The 18,625-nt window shown below is 28.5% G+C and overlaps 1 protein-coding gene across 2 annotated transcripts in view; it reads right to left on the bottom strand.

Moving 5' to 3' along the window:
- The window catches only part of LOC148227145 (trace amine-associated receptor 8b), a 77,795-nt gene extending 59,575 nt beyond the window's left edge, over window positions 1–18,220 (bottom strand). Inside the window, exons 1-2 of one of the 2 annotated variants that reach the window (XM_088201808.1) lie at window positions 17,840–18,220; window positions 15,699–15,824 (exon numbers count right to left, since the gene is read on the bottom strand). In XM_088201808.1, the coding sequence (XP_088057934.1) occupies window positions 15,699–15,824; window positions 17,840–18,094 (381 nt within the window). In that variant the 5' untranslated portion in view covers window positions 18,095–18,220. The remainder of the gene's footprint in view (window positions 1–15,698; window positions 15,825–17,839) is intronic. The other variant, XM_088201809.1, reaches the window with a different exon arrangement.
- Between the last annotated feature and the right edge of the window lie 405 nt (window positions 18,221–18,625).

The raw sequence follows: 18,625 nt of genomic DNA, 5'->3' as shown, positions 1-18,625 counted from the left end.
GAATTTTTTTCGTTACAAAGTTTTAACGACACCCTGAAATAAAACAGTGACAAAAAACTGCCTTTTTGCATAATACATCATAATATAGTCACGTACAATTAAGACGAAAATTTACAATAAACCTGATATTGTAATAAATTGAATTTGTGAGCAATTTTTAAAATTTCAAATACCTATTATATAATATTATGCGAATAACTAATTTATTTGTATTATGTACTTAAAAAATGTTAATGAACACAGTTGATATAATTTAAGACTTCGAAAGCCATAAAATTAGTTGAATGATTTATATATTTATTAGTAGTTTAATAAAATAAATCACATACACTTAGTGTAGTGCTAATTCTGAGACCAGTTTATAACTAACTACAATATGTTTGAATACTTTATATATTTCCCAGGTCCCTCATTTGAAGTATTGCATATTCATTAGATATGTATATGTTTCTGTTTACCATTTTTATACAATGCGCACCAAATTTTGAATCACGATCGTAATATGTAAATCTTCCAATGGTATAAAACAAACCCTTGACGTCCCGACAGACATCCATCAATTTTATGTATGACGTTCGTATATCACGATCCTATTGACAGGGGATTATCCACACCGTCAATGTGATCCGGCGACACAAAAATACGACTTTATACCTAAAGGCAAACTGTTTCATCTCCCACGTAAGAGGTTGATGACTCAATAAACTTATGAAGGATTTTGTTATAAATAAAATTAGTTCGTAAAAATATTTAAATGATAAATAAGAATCATTTTGTTTCCTATATCAAATATTTGTAACTATGAAAATGTATCAAAAGTATTTATATTACATAATCAAACTAGGAACTAGGCGTAATGATAAAAGGGTATGAATATCCCTTTCAGTTAGAAGTCGTTGATTAAATATCATGAAATTGTGTACATGTTAAGCTGTTTCTTTGATCATGATATTCAAAACAAAAACCCTTGTCATAAAATACTTAAAATGTCTAAAATGATATTAAAATATTTATTCAATTTATCTTATATAAACAATTAACAAGGATACTTAATCTTTTTTAATTAACTGCGAAGATTTGCTTTTATGAAAAAAAGTTAAATGTTACTAATTCATGTATTTATTAAAAATCTGTTTATATATGTGACAAAAAGTATTTTTTTTAATACGATATTTGCAGGTAAATAAATTATCCTATTGGATTCATATTTAATAATATAAAAACTTATGATTTTTTTTATAAACTAATTTATTTATTTTAACTAATTGACAATTTTCAATCAATTATTTGCTATATCGGTCAGTATGTCAGATATTCGTCTGGTGTCAGATCTACAGTCACGTATATTGTTTGTGTCGCAGGATTGTATGGTATGAATACCTTTTTCAAATGAGCTCCAAATGTATCGGCCATTTTATTATCACTTTTAGGGCATTTGTTGTTTCCGTTTCTGATTGGAGTATTTTTTTAGTTGCTTTAACTTCTTCGGGGCTTTCCACAGCGTATAATCTTTGGTTTTTAAGACCGACAGATTTTTCAAGTAATTTTAAATAAAATAATTTATTAAGTTATCTAATAAAGCCTTTAATTCTTTAACGGCTATATTTTTTTTGTCGCTTGGTAATCTTGAATGTTGCCACTTTTTGCGTAGCTTACGTTTTTTTATTATTTTTTGTGTTAATATTATGGGGTGGTTTTCTCTTTTTTCATTTGTATTTAGATTAGCTGTGTTTTAAATTGTCTTTGTTCAATGTTCAACTGCTTGTTCTACTTCTTCATTGCTTTTTAAGTGGATGTTCAATTCCATAATTTGGTCTAAGCTTTTCTGAATAAATCCCAATCAGTTTTAAAATTACATTCGTCTGTAATTTTTTAGTATCAACAATTGATTTGATGATGTTTGAAACATGATTCAGCTAGAATTCGATTTACATATTTTTCTTTGTCAATGTAAAAGTCAATCAAGTTTATGATTAATCGACAATATAATATGATACTAACATAGTTTTTTTGTATTGAAGTATTGAATTAAAAATTGTGCCGGCCTAAACAACGTTACAGCATCGAAAACGGTGCCAATTAACAGTTTCGGAGTAGAGTTGTAACGGTGGCAAACGACCCAGTTTATAGGTGTAATTCGAGCGTTTATGAGGCGGCTAATTATCAGAAAATTCGATCGCGGAAATTTAATTCGAAATATTTGCGGGGTTGTTATGCGGTGGTGTATCTGTGGATGTGTATTGTGTGAATGTTGAGAGCGGCAATAACGTTATTACGTAGAGGATACAGAATCTGGGACATCGGAGACGCATCCTCCCGTTTTGCATCCTGATTTACAACCGCGATAAGAAGCGAAGAACGAGAAAATTCGCCTTAAAACGATTTCCTGTTTTAGTGTTTTTCCTACGTCAAGAGCAATCGCCGGGAGGACGAGATGTAAATTTTTTGTTCCGGTTTGTAAATAAAAAATAAGAGAGAAGCATACCTAGTTTATATATTTTTAATAAATATAATTAACTTTAATGTTTCAATGTCGTAAAATATAACTTTGTTACGTTTAGTTTATTTTAAATTTATATTTTTTGTAACTAACTGAACGTTTAGTTAAGACTAGTTTGAAAAATCAAATTTTCGGTTTATGTTTTCTTTTTACCTCTACCTAAATATGTCTAACTTAAACCTCATTTAGTATGGTATATTATTATGAACATTTAAACTAAATTGACAAGTGGCATTTCTCTTTATTGTATTATATTAGTCAAACTGTATATACCTATTAAGATTAATAAAACTGCGATAAATTGTTTACCATTTTTTTTGTTCAACTTAAAAATGTCACAAAAACGCTTAACGTCATATTGCAAAATTTACAGATTTTTATTTATTAAATTATTTTCATAACAAATCTGACTATAATGATGTTTCTCTAATGCGTCATATTGACTATTTTACAAACAATTTTAATTTAACATTACCATAAAATACGTACCAATAATATACATCAACCTTTACATATCTATACACACTTTTTATACTACATATAGAAAAGTTAAAATCATATAATTCTACTAGCACCTGCCAGATCATTAATATTATCACTGGCAAAAATATATATCTACTGGTGAAAATCTATTCCGATATGATTTTACTAAAATGACATAATTTAAAAAATATTTTTGTGATAGTTTTTTCTACATTTTATTTTAAGAATAACCAGATAAAGCTGAATGTATTGTTTTTTTATTTTACATCTAGTTTTATTTTCCAGTGATAATAAAATCAATAAAATATTAAATTTATATAATTCAACTAGTATTGTTGTTGATTTTTCGTTATTTCTTTTATCGCTTCTTCCTTGGGTATTCGATTTGAATTTTCAGATCAAATAAATAAATTTACTGTTACTAATTTCTATTCATTGAATAATAATAATAATATTTTTTAAACGTTTAAAAAGCAATTAAGTCAACTATAATTTGCAAACAAATTTAAACACAAACGGAGCCGCGTCAAAAAATTACAATCTGTTCCTTTGAATGATAATGTTAATTGTGAAATTACTACCTAGAAAGTGTTAACACTATAGGTAATTTTATTAATTGCCCATTAAAATATGTCAATCAAACATAAGTACTTCACAAACAAACCATCAAAAAAGATCTTCATTATAAAGCACTCAAAAGTAAGATATAAATATTCACAACGATAAACTATATTTTATAATAGTTTGCTACCGTATTATAACCGTTAGTTTTAATAAAACAATAAGCAACATTTTACTCATCGAATAGTTTATATTCTTTGGTATTGTTTGTGTATAATAAAAAGTAACCACAATGGTTTTGTTTATAGAGAGCTACTGAAAAGGGCAAAGTTTGACAATACGGCCTGTGCTTATTTTACATTACATGTGAAAGATTTAACATTTGATCACCAAAGAGACTTAAAGCAGACACAAAAAATACTCACTTCTACACACATTCATGTATTTCAAGAAGCAGCTACTATTTTTTAATCTATATTTTTGATTAAGCTGACTCTTTTATATTTTACGCTGCCACCCGATACTGACAATAAAATTACATATGTATATTAGTATTCATAATAAAATGTCCAATACAAATATATAATCTTGTCACTAGTTGAACGAGTCACATTACATAATTTGTTAACTTCAGTGCTATGAGTTGTGTGGAACACACTATTTACCTAAAAATACCTAATGATGTTTTTTTTTTAATTAAGTCGATTATTAAATATATACAGAAAATTTATACGCAAGCAAAATTTTTTTTTTTTTTTTAATAACCCAACAACTAATATTTAATTTTAATATGTAGTGAGCGTTTATGTACAAAAACAATTCTGCTACAGTTTAACTCTAAGTTTGAACGGAATTGAGTAAATCCTTTTCAAAAAATCCATTAAAGTCTCCAGATCCTATCGTTCCATACTTTTAAGAACAATGAAGGTAAAAATAAATTTAATTTATAATAATCAATTTGGTAAAATATTTACAATTATTTATTAATTTTAATTGAATGACATTATTTTTTAAGAAAAATTAAAGAAATTAAACATTTATTTAAAAGAGTTTCATATATTATCAAGCTTACTTTTCTCATAACCTTTAACATACTAGTATTAAAGTAAATTTTCCTCCCAAGTGTATTCAGCTAACGAAGCATAAGTGTATATGTCTGATATTAATCAATTAGCATAATAAAATAGTTCTATATAAATATATTTATATACGAATGATATAAGATACCATACACACAACTAATTAAAATTATGTTACAGTAAATTAATGTTACATTCGTTGTTCAAAAACATTTATGTTATGTTATTATAATATATTTGTATTTTTAGCCAATGGATAATTAAAAAACATAAGCTATTTAACAGTGTTATAATAAAAAAATATTAAAAATCAGAGTGTACCTTATATCAATTTTTAATAATTTTTAATTAGAGCTATTACATATAATAGTTTAATAAATTTACAAGATAATGCTACACATACATATGCTTAAAGAATTGACCTAAATAATTCTGAATAAATGATTACCTCTACTAATAAGAGTAACATCCTGTTGTTTATTGTAAAAGCAAACCCTTGTTATAATGTTTCACTAGTGAAACTACTTGTTTGATCGCCCATTAAAATATTTATAAAAAAAAAAAATACTTTATAATAAAATGAATGACTACATAAACAAATTTTGTGTATAAAATCATAAAATATCAAAGCTAAAAACAACAAGCATATAAATCAAGTATCTATTTTAATGACGACAAAAAACAAGTATTTATCGTGTCGCTTTCGGTAACAAGCGTCTCGCCATAGAAACAAGAACAAAATGGAAACGGTTCCAGTCTTATTGTGCGATTTTCTTCGAATATTTTTAAGAGAACATCTTTGTCCCCTTCTCGGGGACTGTAAACCAAAAACTCGGAATAAGTTGCCAAAGTCGGCAGGGCGATACGAGAACACAGTATGTAGATTTCTCTTTATGTGGACACGTAAATAAAACGCCTGAATTATCCCAACGGCTACGCGAAATTTTGCGGAGAAGAAAGAAAAACTTTTTTTCTCATACACGTGTGAAAAATATCTACATTTTTATATACAAATAATATTTTTTAAATAAAGCAACAATTCAATGTCAAAGAATTATATTTTTTAAGTTGCTAAATAATAAAATCTACATAATATTTAAAATTCTTACTAAATTAAAAAAAATATATTGAATTTATTACTTAAAATAAGGCGAGCTTATGCTAAAATAGTAAGTACAATTATTTATTTTTTCATAAACTATGATTGCGAAAAGCCCTTAAAAGTAAATATAGTAATGTATTATTTTTAATTAGGCTCACAGTCCAAGTATACATCAAGGTATCGCTCGATTTCTCTTCAATACTATTGCCTTGTTCACTATAAAGAGACTTATTTATCAAATGTTTTGCTTAATTTTTCATACTAGTTAATAAATTTTTTTTATTATATATATTAGAACAGTATAAGTAAAAGATATTTATATATATTTTTTCTCATTCTTTACCTCGGAAATGTTCCAAATCTAATCGAAATAATTTGCTCACGTTATTTCAATTTTAATTCACAGTTACCCGCGATATGTTCTCAGTGGCCATTGCCGTGAGAAACACTTGTCGAAAGCACGTCGTGATCATTGTGACCAATGAACCTTAGCAAAGCTGCAGCAAGGCTCAGTCATGTAAGGCTATATGTTCAAACTTCCATTAATATAAATATAAATATACGTTAGGACCATTAAGTTAAAAGCATTTATTTCAAAAACGCAATAACTATGAAAATAAGATTTGCTGCATATACGCGTTAAAAGCGCAATAAACAAAAATGGGATATGTACGTGACGATATACAATTACAATAGCTTAGAATCCCCGAATAAAGTAACATCAGCCGTTTGCTGCCTTTGCACACATATAAATTAATCATATTATCAGGTGCCGACAGATAGCTGTAAAATGTGCTAAATGTGTTTTTCAATCTCCACCTGTTCAAAATTTAGCGATCATTCTATGATTTTTATAAGAAAAACAGCGGAAATATAATATTTCTCAATCAAGTGGCAGAGCAAAGAAACCTTCTTTATCTTAACCAAGCGCATATAATTCACTTCCAACAGAAACGTTGATCAAAAAACACACAAGAGCTTATCCAAAGTCACACGAAGCGGAGCTGCGCTTAGCATTGACCGAGAAAGCAGCCGCTTTTTTATATGTATTTTTTAGTAAACGTTTATTTTTATTAGTAAAAATATTTTTACTAAATGTTTCAGTAAAACCATTTTAAAATACATTTTTACTAGTAGATATATGTTTATATTTATACCAGTGAAAATATAATTTAATTGATAGGTGCTAATTATACTATATGTTGCTCTTTAATGTAAATGAAACTAAAGTTAACAGTTGCGAAACGTCTATTTGCTGTTCAAATCCATTCAAATAATCGAATTAAGCTAACCCAACTTTATCTGTTGAAAGTTTGAAAACAGTATTTTTAGAACTCACATTGTATCAAGTTAAATTTGATTAATTCGTTTAGGTTAGGTTTGGGTTTGCACAGTAAATGAACGTTTGTGTTATAGTTATGTATATTTTTCAGTAAAGTATATTTTCACTAGTATAACAAATAATTTATTTATAATTTCATCCAGCAAAATTAGTAAAACTGTACAAATTTCAATTAAAGACTACTATTTAGGTCGCTTTTATTAGATATTTTTTGCCTGTCAAATGAGATTATATAGCAGCATATATTTATGGCTAAAATATATGTCTACCAGTGAAAACATATTTCGATATGCTTTTACTGAAATTCTAATGAAAATATACTATGACTGGTAATACACATTTTCTACGAAAGTAAAAAGGTTAAATGTTTAAAAGATAACTATTAGTATATATGATAAAATAAAACGGGAGCTTTTTAAACGATCCTCGTATATGGAAAAATATTCGGAAAGAAACTCGTTATTGTTCCGATCGTGCATACGTTCGAGCCATTCGCGAGAAGTCATCCGGATTGAGAATGCCCCGAGAAAATTTTTCTTTCAATAACGGCGCAAAAATGTATTTTCAATTCGTGCAGAGCAAATAGAAAACTTGAGTTTTTCATTTTCGCGCAATACGTAGGTATAAGTAATGTATTTTTATGCGCGCACATAGTTTTCGACTGCGACTCGCGTGTGGGAAATGAACTCAAATTTCTGAAACTATCATTGGAATCGTTCGAATCCGAGCCAAAATTTTTATCTAATACGTATGAACGTTTGCCAAAACTTTTTCAATATGAGATGGCATCGATAATAAAGTAGATGTCTCGAATTTATGCACGAAGTTGAGCGTTTTTGTGTGATATGAAAGATGCGATAATTATAATACGACTTAATTGAAACGATTACTTTAGTACCATCATCATTTACCATGTTTTTTTCTATCGCGTATTAATATCTATATATTTATTAAAATATTTAGAAAAATCCAATTAGCTTTATAAAAAGCTAGTACATAAACTTATTTAAATTACAAAATACTTAAAAATAAACAAATATAAGCTTAGTAAAGAATTATAAAATATATGCAATATATAAAATAATTTTCTGAATTTTAGAAGAGCGGATAAATATTTTTAACAATATGTAAAAATCTTATATAGCAACTATTACATTTATAAAAAAGATAAAAAATATGCATTAGGCCTTAACTGCTTATCTTCTACATAAATTATCACAACGAGAATAATGTTATAATACATCATTAACGCGCAATTTAAAAATTCTAAATTTTGCATGGACCCACTAAAAAAGAGGTTAAGTGCGATTAACTGCTCTCAAATTTCGCGACCCAGAACTAAATGACGTGTATAAACGTTATGTATTATGTAAATTAACGATATCCCCTTAGTTTATTTTATTTTTTCGCCTGGAAAAATACGACATAAAAAGAAATGCCCACAAATATACTATTTATCTTTGTACATTACATTTTATATATACACACGTATTTATAATATATAAATTTTTAACGCTGATTTTCAATTTTACTTCGCCAAGTGATTGAATAAAGCGATTTGTGACTCGTCAAATTTAATTACTAAAGTTCACGCAGTTTGATTTTTAATATATTGGTAAACTTCAAATAAACCTTCAATCAACGCGCGTATATAAATTTGATTGAACAACAGACACTCTTGAAATTAATAGAATAATTTATTTATTTATATGTATGTACGTGTATAACTATTGTTCAATGATAATATAAATTATTATAACAATATATAATATAATCTATATAAACCGTCTTTGAATTAGGCTAATACAATAATTCAATCAAAATAGACTTTTATTTAAATACTGTATTGTTGTAGTTTTAACGATCTGCATAATTATTTTAGAGGTTATTCTAATGACTATGTTTAACTAATGAAAATATAAACCAACTCGTATCAAAACTGAGACTTGACAATAAAAATAAATATTGGGATTAAAAAACTGCGTTAATAATTATTGATTATTTTAATTAAAATAACGACAGTCAAAAAACAATACAGAGTATTATTTAAAAACACAAAAAAGAACAAATACAGCAACAGTTCTACATATCTGAAATTCAACAGATTCAACAGTGAAATATAAGTGTCAGTAAAATTTAAGTTTCAAACTGCATCTTTCAGTGCATGTATTAATAATATATTAGGAGCTCTAACTTGCCTTGAGGCGTAACTGGTTCATAAGATTTAATATTTAAATTAAAACATAAAGGTTATGAAATTATTATATTTTACTTAATTGTATTTAATTTAAATTTAATTTACCTTATATGCTTAGTATCAAAAATATAATATTTAATATTAAGCAATTTATAATTTAACATGACAAACAAGTACAGTATAAAGTAATAAAATTTACTTAAAACACTTTTGATATAATTCTACACTCTATCAAATATAACTATATATGATTATATAATGTATATAGTTATACACATAAATATGTTACGCTTTCGCATTATTTTTTCACCACATATAATTTTTTTCGCACACAAAAACGATAATGGTAACGCGTTTAATGGCACGAAAATTTTTACTGCTGTATTTTCTCTCGTGAAATTTTCGCTAAAGCCTTGTTTTGCAGTGCCAACTGTTACATTAAAGTAACTTTTTCGATTTTCTTTCGATTCGCTTTAATTAGCGTTATTTTATTCATACCAAGAGCGCTTCTTTACTATGAATAATCATATTATGATTTTTATAATAATTTTGAGTCGTGTTTATAATGTACAAAATTTTCGACAAAATCTGTTTATTACGTTATGGGATGAAACTCAATTACGAAATCAAATCTTGAAATCTTCATTGCAAAAAAGCTTTCAAATTGGTTTTATTAAACGCAAAGCGTGTTTTTAGGCCTTTACATTAATAATCAAATTTGTTCAATTCGCAATATAATTTATGCTTTATTTCTAGAATAGGACGCTCGTAATATATTGCACATACAAAGATATAAGCTTAGAAGTAATAAAAATGTATTAGGCACATTATTATGATAAAATATAAATTAAATATATAACTCGAGCATAAATAAAAAAAATATACAACAGCATTTTATAACATGAAAGAACTGGTTTTGTATTTGCCTGGACATGTAAGATCATAAGTAATATTATCATATTAAAACCACAAAAATCAGTGTATTTTTGATTATTAAATATTTTACAGTTTTAATTTGTTTTTCATTTATATTATTAGGTATTATTGGTACAATATTAATATAAATAAAAAGTTTTTTACGCCTAGTATTATATTTTTTTGTCGTCGTTTTTATAGTTTTTTTTTTACTTGTTAACCTAATTATTGTGATGTTCATTGATAATAGTAGAAAAGCTAAGATATGTTAACAGATAACACAAGAAACCCATATACTGATTATTTTGATTAAATGTAAAAACTGAATAAATTTATTAAGAGTATGTACTTTAAAATATGTTATGGTAAAATTACTATTTTGCATAGAATCGAAATCTTAAACAAAGCTTATGCCTGCACTACACTCTCTGGAAGTAGGCCAAGGTTGGCCAAGGACGAATAATATAGTGGGTTACTTCGGTCGAGCTCGGTTCTGCCCGCTCTAAAATCTCTCGGAAGTTGTCCGAGGCTACCGAGAACGGGAGGTAAAGTGGAGGTAATTCAGTCGACTTGGCCAGCTTCGAGCGCTTCCGAACATTGTCGGCAAACGGACCGAAATCAGAGCTGCTCTTTAGAACGCGAGCGGTGAGATATTTTCCCTTTCGCTCTCTTGCGTGTTAAATGACAAGAGTGAGAGAGATAATGATATGGTTTTTCGCAAACTGAGATAGAACGAGTAACTCGGTTCAATTTCAGTATGCGCGTAGGCGTCCTATGATTAACACGCACATCGAGCACTGCATCGTGGTCACGTGGTCAAGTTATAATACCACATGCTTATCGGGGACTTCAACAGACTCTTACTGATATCTTTGAATATTTTAGGGCACCAAAAGGGATTAATTATATTTTTGATAGTATATTCTTCTAACATATATTGTTATTGTATTTTTTTCATAAGAAATTAAATAATTAAAAAATAATAAGTGGTACTTGATTTTGTTAAAAAAAATCGTTTCAAATATTCTTATGTATTTTCCTAGATAGATTTATATAAATGTCACACCATAACGAATTCTTATTTAGAATTGATGGCGACAAATTCTAAGATAGTCACAGATGTGGTGTTCGTATTCTGAAGTATCATTTTTATGCCCTATGGCATTTTGCAAAAGCCGACAAATATTTTGCGTAAATTGAATATTTACGACCGAAAATTTTTCACTGATATTGTATTGGTGAGTGCCCACACAAATTCTTATGATTATCAGTAGCGTAATTTAAATAATATGACAATTTAAAAATTGTGATTATTTGGCACATTTTTCGATCGCGCACAAATATGCCAGCTGTACATGACAGCAGCCGCCGTGCAGACGTCATTCACGCCCGCCGTCCGGACGGCAGGGTGGCCGCTACTCGGAAGTCGGCAACCTCGGCTGACTTCAGTTGAACTTCGGTTCGGACAACTTCTAGAGAGTGTAGTGCAAGCATTAAAAGATATTTTTATGTATTTTTTTATCAAGATTGACTTGACCTTCAGAACAATTTACTCAAACGAATCATTGTGCCAGCTCTCTTTTTCAGCATCAAATACACGCAGTTTTTCCCATTATATATTATAAATATTTATTAAAATTTAGTATAAAATCAATCATTCATCAAACGATTTATTAAATTTTAATATTTTACAAATAATTTAATTAATAGATATTTAAGCAAAAATAATTATTTAAATATCCATAAATATAAAATGATCAGATTTTACTTGTAAAAAATTGTGAATAAATGTTAAACAAATATTCTACAGTCGTATCGTTAAATATACTTTTTGATATCAAACTGACTTAATAAACATTTTTTTTCTAAAAAAAAACTAAATTCGTAATACGTTATATTTTAAAATCAAAAATTAATTTACATAAAATACAAAAGACTCGTAGCTTAAGAATCACCACTGAAAAACTGTGAAAATAAGTGGATCAAAGATAACTAGTACAAAAATATTTACTGTAAATAAATCAGTATCAAACGAAGAACTTGCTAAAGAAATACTTTCTTAAGAAAATGGATATATGCACAACCGTTAGGAAAGCTTAAAAAATAATTAAGAATTAAATAAATTTGAACAAAGCTCCTAACTATAAATTTATCAAGAGACGCGAATTTAAAAAGCTGCTATGAAAAGCGAACCTCTTAAATAATACATATTATAAACACAGCCTTTCGTCTTAAGTTTGCAGAAGTGATCAAACTCTTGAATCCAGACAAACTTCTTGAAGTTTAACATCTTACAGACTAATTTCACTGCTATTAGTGTGTTCAAAGCTGTTTGAAAAACTTATCTTTAAAGTACTTAAAGAGAAAAAGATAATTTCCAGTCACCAGTTTTGGTTCTGTCTGAATCACTAGACTATTAAAAATGTACATAAGCTAACGAGCATGATTGAAATAGCAATAAAGAATAGAAAAATCTGCTTCACCATATTTTTAAGTGTTTTGCAGGTGTTTTACAGATTGTGGCATAATGGATATATGAAGACTCGTATATGTATATAAAATTTAATCAAATGTCACTTAGTAAATTAGCTAGAAATTCTATAAATTCCAACTAGCTATTTGTAGTAATATTTATAAATGAAATAAGCAATATTATAGGCAGCTTAGATTATATTTTTCTTATGTAACATAAAATATGTTCATTACAAATATTAAATTTATATTTCTTTGAAAATTTAGTTCACATAATACAGCACATTTTTTTTAATCGATAAACTTTTTCGTATAATTTGATAAAATCAGCTTAATGCCAAAAAAATAATAAGTAAAATAAATGTGTTATTAAAGCAACATATTAAATAATATATTACCTAAACTCAACGTTAACTTCTTAAATTTTAAGCCGAGGGATCAATATCCAGTTTACCGACAAACCAAATAAGGATAAACGGCGAGAGAGCCACCATTGCGAGTTACAACAAGAATAAAAAAAAACAAATAGAAAATCCTTACAGTTTCGCTTCATGACCTTTCGCCTCCCCTTATCCTGACTCATACCATAGCAACGACCGATTTAAAAAATATCAAGATATGTGTATTTTCAGATAATTTTCAATAATTCCCTCTCGCAGTTTTCGCTTTTTGCCGAAGCATCAAAAAATAAATTGTGCGCTTATCCGAAGTGACAAGGGGCGAATTTATTGGGGAAGTTTTGTTCATCACACCCTCCAAACACGCGGAGCATACGTTTAAACGTCTATGATATATGAGAAATTGCCGAAACTCGACGGTGTAGCTCGTAAAAAGTTTTATCGGTCAACACCACAAGTGGACCCGACAACGCTCCATTATGTTCGAATCTAGTACTGCTTGTTTATATTTTAATTATCCGACATAAAATAAATATGGGCCTGTTAACAACGAATGTGTTACTGCGAAACATATTATGATACTAAAATTATCTATATAATTTTAATGTACAAATTCGAAAAGATAAGATACAAGAATCGTCGTTTTTACACACTTGCAGCAGGTATAAAAATGCCATTAAAAATCGATTAATTATATAAATGATGATAGTACACAAAACTGATTTATGAAATCTATTGATTAATACTATGTTAAAAGTTAAATAATATGGTGTTTTAAATGAATGTATATTTTATTTTAAAGATATCTTACCATATTTTATTTAAATATATATTTGTTTTGATATGCATACAATAGTCTGACAAAAGATCAAGTTCAAGTCATAACAAGCCAAAAACATATTGCTAAATATTTAATGTTTTCTAGGAAGCAACATTGTGGAAAACATCAATCATATTGTATTTTATGTAGTTTCTGTCAAATCGAGGATGAAAAGAAACATATATTTTATAGAGCAACATGTAACACGTAAACAAATATTTTACAATTTACACAGATAATCGATTTTGATGTAGTTGCCTCACGCTTCTACATGGCATGAAAATTTATGTTTTTACTTTTTAATAAATTACTGACACTAAGCCTTCATTGCCACTAAGATGCAATCACTAAATTTATATGTTAAATTACACACTTAAATAAAAATTACTTAAGATTTTTTCCTTAGATTTTGTTCATTGATTATTTTCTTAGTATATGTCAACATTTTTTTTATTGTTTATAATATACTGTAATACATAATAAATTTATTTAGATCTGGGAATTATATTTATAAAGAACCAATTTTATTTAAATCATAATTTTTGTTATTGTATTAAAGTATAAGTTACAATAAGTCGTTAAATTTATATATAAATCAGGTTAATAAATTTAGCTAGAAAAAAATAATCTTTGCGAAAAAATGTATGTAGCCATATGTTACACTATACAACATTTGAACTTAAATAAAAAAATTCAGATGCAGAAAAAAAGTCTCTAAGTAAAGAGAATATATTGTGTATGGTTTCAACCTCTTGCACAATATGATACGAGTTAGATGTCGCTCTAATGACCATTCAAAGAAACCAAAAGAAAGATTAAAAGTCAGGCCACACAACGTATATTTATGCAACAATAAAAGATAGATAATATAACTGAATATTTGCGTTAATAATTGGAAATATATCACCTAATAACATATACGTTACGAGACGTACTGCTGAAAAAAGCTACTCTTTGTTTGGAAAAGATGCGTGCTTAACAATACATTTTACGTTGCGCACACTATTATTGATTTTTTACTAATTGCTCACCGATCCCCTAAGTGGCTATCTGGACCGTTTATGCAATGTAATTGGCTCGCAAACATCTTTATTCGTGATTCGCCTAAACTAGCTTAAACCAATATTATAAAAGCTGTGAGCTGAGAGCATCACGAGAACACAATACGACATTTCACAGCTGCTTCACCGTTATCACAGCCGACAACAATACAATTTGACACGCCACCAAAGACTCTCTGACTTCCAAGACCTGCCATTTGAACTCACGTATTTCAACTGTACGATAATAATTATAATATGTAAAACAACTGTAAATTTTATCAATATGTAGTTTAAAAAATCAGACGTTAAAATTCACTATTACATACTAAACATCAGTCTATTTGTAATTTAATTAAACCATCTCAATGGCGTCTTACGCGAATCATGTCTAACTTAAAGCAGAATAGTATCACGTAAATTTATCATTTGTATGTGTCTGTTTTGCGGGAGACGAACACTAAGGCAAGTGTCAAACGTGCCTGCTGTACATATTATTACTTTGTGCACCCGTACATTAGCGTGGGAAACGTACGTTTTTGAGTCAGAGACATTAGAGTTACTTTGGCATATTCATAAAGAAAGTGTCTTCTATAATTTAAGCGCAAATGGAGTTCTTAAACAATTTCACTTATGCATTTTAATGCACGCTTTTCGCCTTTAACATTTTACACTATACACTACGATGCGAAAAATGTATATTTATCTAGACGGTAAAAGGATAAGAAATACGTGTTTGGAGAGGGAACACTTTCATACATATGTGTGTATATAAAAGAGGTATCTTACCTGTATCTGACAAAAAATCTCTCCATAGGGCCAGCACTTGTAAAGGGCGGGCAAGAAAGCGACAGGTGCGACCAAGACACCAATAAAGAGATCGTTCAGGGCCAGCGATGTCAACAGGTAACGTGGCTAAAAAAACGTATTTTTTAGAAATTATTTACATTTATATATATATGATGTAGCCACAGTGTGATACAAAGCAAATAGACACATTTAAATTCGTATTAAAGGAGCTGCTAAATAACAAATTCTATAGGATTAAACAGTATGTATAATAAATATAACTAAATAGGGTTTTAAGATATAACTAATTTCATATATTTAAAGTTCTGGATTGTAACTGAAAAATTACTCCATTTATTTGTAAAAAAATATATAAGGGTTACCAATTAGCTAAGACCTTTACCAAAAAAGGCATCTGGATATCTGTGAAGCAAAGGAAAGCACAAATTCACTCATCAGGGACGTTTTAAAACTACCAACAACCAACTTTTTCAAGGCTTCTATACAGTTTTATATATTGAATGTAACATATAATAATCAATTCTGTATGTACCATTCTGATCGACGACCTTATTCCTCATATTTTTAAGATTCTTTCTTTAAGAACTCCCTGGATTTGTTCAGTTTTGACAGGAATTTAAATCTGGTTATTTTACACTAGTAAGATTATACTGAAAAGCACGACAAAAATGCACGTTTGAAGGTGTTCTTAACTATTGTAAAATGATGAATGCACAAAAACATCCATGCAAAAAAAAACTATGCAACACTGTTATCGAGTCTCCATGGAAATTTAGTCATGGATTATCATAAGAGATAACAATTTCCTCTCTATTAGAAAACTCTCACGTCTTGTCCTCGACTCTTTTATTTTAGTTAATTGTGAGTAGTATTTAGAGGAATTGATGGTTTTGTTCAGTGGCAGCATCTCACTAGATACATAACAGCTTCCTTCAGGTGTAATTCAACAATTATCATTTAACGTGTTTATTATCACAACAAAATTATACTAAAATGAACTCTGTATGAATTTTATAAAATTATTGATAATTTGAGTCATTATATTTTTTTGCAACAGTTTTTAAATCAAGTACAATTTATATTGTATTAATTTTTATACATTTTGTATAATCTAGTTGTTCGCAAAGATCAGTTTAACTTTGAATTTCAGTATTCGTAGTTTGACTAGGTTTTACGTAAAATCAAATGCAGCTGCTTTATCCGTATTTTAAGTCTCGGTTAAAACTCGGCGTAGCTCTACGTAGAATGAGTTCGAATAACTCGTATATCCAAAGTCTTTGTGACATAAAAATTTATTGCATAAGCAAAGTATATATAAAATCACATTATTTTCACTCTTATATACTGTGTTAAAAAATAGATAGACTCTTTTGCTCTTGAGTTACCTTTCTTATAAGTCACGGTTTTTAAACAGCTAGAGTTTTTATAGTACTTTTACTGAGGAACTTTTGTACTATCGTTTGAAAATATGTATGCTTTTTTAAAAGCTTTTAATAAAAATAGGAAGTATTTGAATAACATAAAAATGCTTACGATTTTTAAACCACTTAAATCGGCCTCATATTTCGTTAGTAATCTAAGAACTACAATAATATTGATATAAGAAGAAGCGCCATTAAATTTGCCTGTTAATAAAATCTTGTTTTTTTAATAATCCAAAGTAGATTTTAATCTTTATCTTGTTGTAATTTAGAAAAATATTGATTCAATTTGATTTTCACTGACAATTCTCAAAAAGTAATGAATATATATTTTTGTTATTTTTAGCATATTTACTAAAGTATGGTCTCGGGCTTTAAATCGAAGCTTTTTTCAAATGGTAATGCAATGAGTTATACTATATTACAAACGGTTTACTAGATCTCGCATAAAAAATCTTAACTAAACACAGATAGCTTTATTCGTATAATAAAAATAAAAATGTGAAGCTTTTTGAGTAAAAAAAATTCATGGGTCCTTATTTTTTTTATATTATTTTTGACTACAAAAATACACATGTTCTATTTTTTTTAATGGAGGGGTGAAGCAAGAGGCACTGTGAGATGCTTATGGTATATATTTAAATGTGTCTCTCAGCTTTACATCACACTGTAACACTTAATAAAAAACAACAAAGCAACCTGCATTACCTGGCTTCCGATGTATCTTGAGTACCTCCTGCTGTTTAATACGCAGATGACTAACAGGTTAGCGCCAATGATTCCCACAGACATAAACAGTATGACAATGGCCCTGACCACGTCGCCGAACGTCAAGGCGGACAGGAAGTCGGCACTAGTGAACCTTGGGTGCGAACAAGAGCTGTTCCAGAGCGGTGGCGCCGTCAGCCAAGTAGTTTTGGCGTCAAACATGTTACCGGAAATCGAAGGAGACATCGATGCGCGGTAATCACCATTTGAGACCTTACATTCGACAACGTGGAATGTCGAACAAGGCGAAGCAAACCACTGTTAACACTGTCACATTTTGTCCCCGGAGGTCAGATCCGATTTGATGCATGCCTGAAAAAAATAAAAGTTTTTTCATAAAATTATATTTTAGTATTTTATTTAATGATTAGATAAATTTTTACTTTCACAAATTTAATATGTTTAATAAAACATTATAAATAATACACATTGGATCGGTTATATTAAATCACAGAACCATATAATATGCCTTTCTAAGTGAACAGAAAAAAATATAAAGATATTTATGTTCAAAGGTAATTGGTTATTATCCCAGTTTATCTTTGGAGCACTCGAATATGACTTATTAACTTCCAGTAGAATATGTAATTATTTATCTCTACAATACAAGGTAGATGTGTATGTATCACTTCTTTTAATACTTGCTGAACTTTAGTGCTTTGACCGAAACGTCTCGCATACTGTGTTGACATAAATTTGCGAAATCTAACATATGTA

Source organism: Plectrocnemia conspersa, unplaced genomic scaffold (genome assembly GCF_051122295.1).
Source record: "Plectrocnemia conspersa isolate PC_06_02 unplaced genomic scaffold, ASM5112229v1 ptg000013l, whole genome shotgun sequence".
NCBI lineage: Eukaryota > Metazoa > Arthropoda > Insecta > Trichoptera > Polycentropodidae > Plectrocnemia > Plectrocnemia conspersa.
The sequence above is the reverse complement of the archived record's forward strand: the minus strand, read 5'-3'. Positions and strand labels throughout refer to the sequence as shown.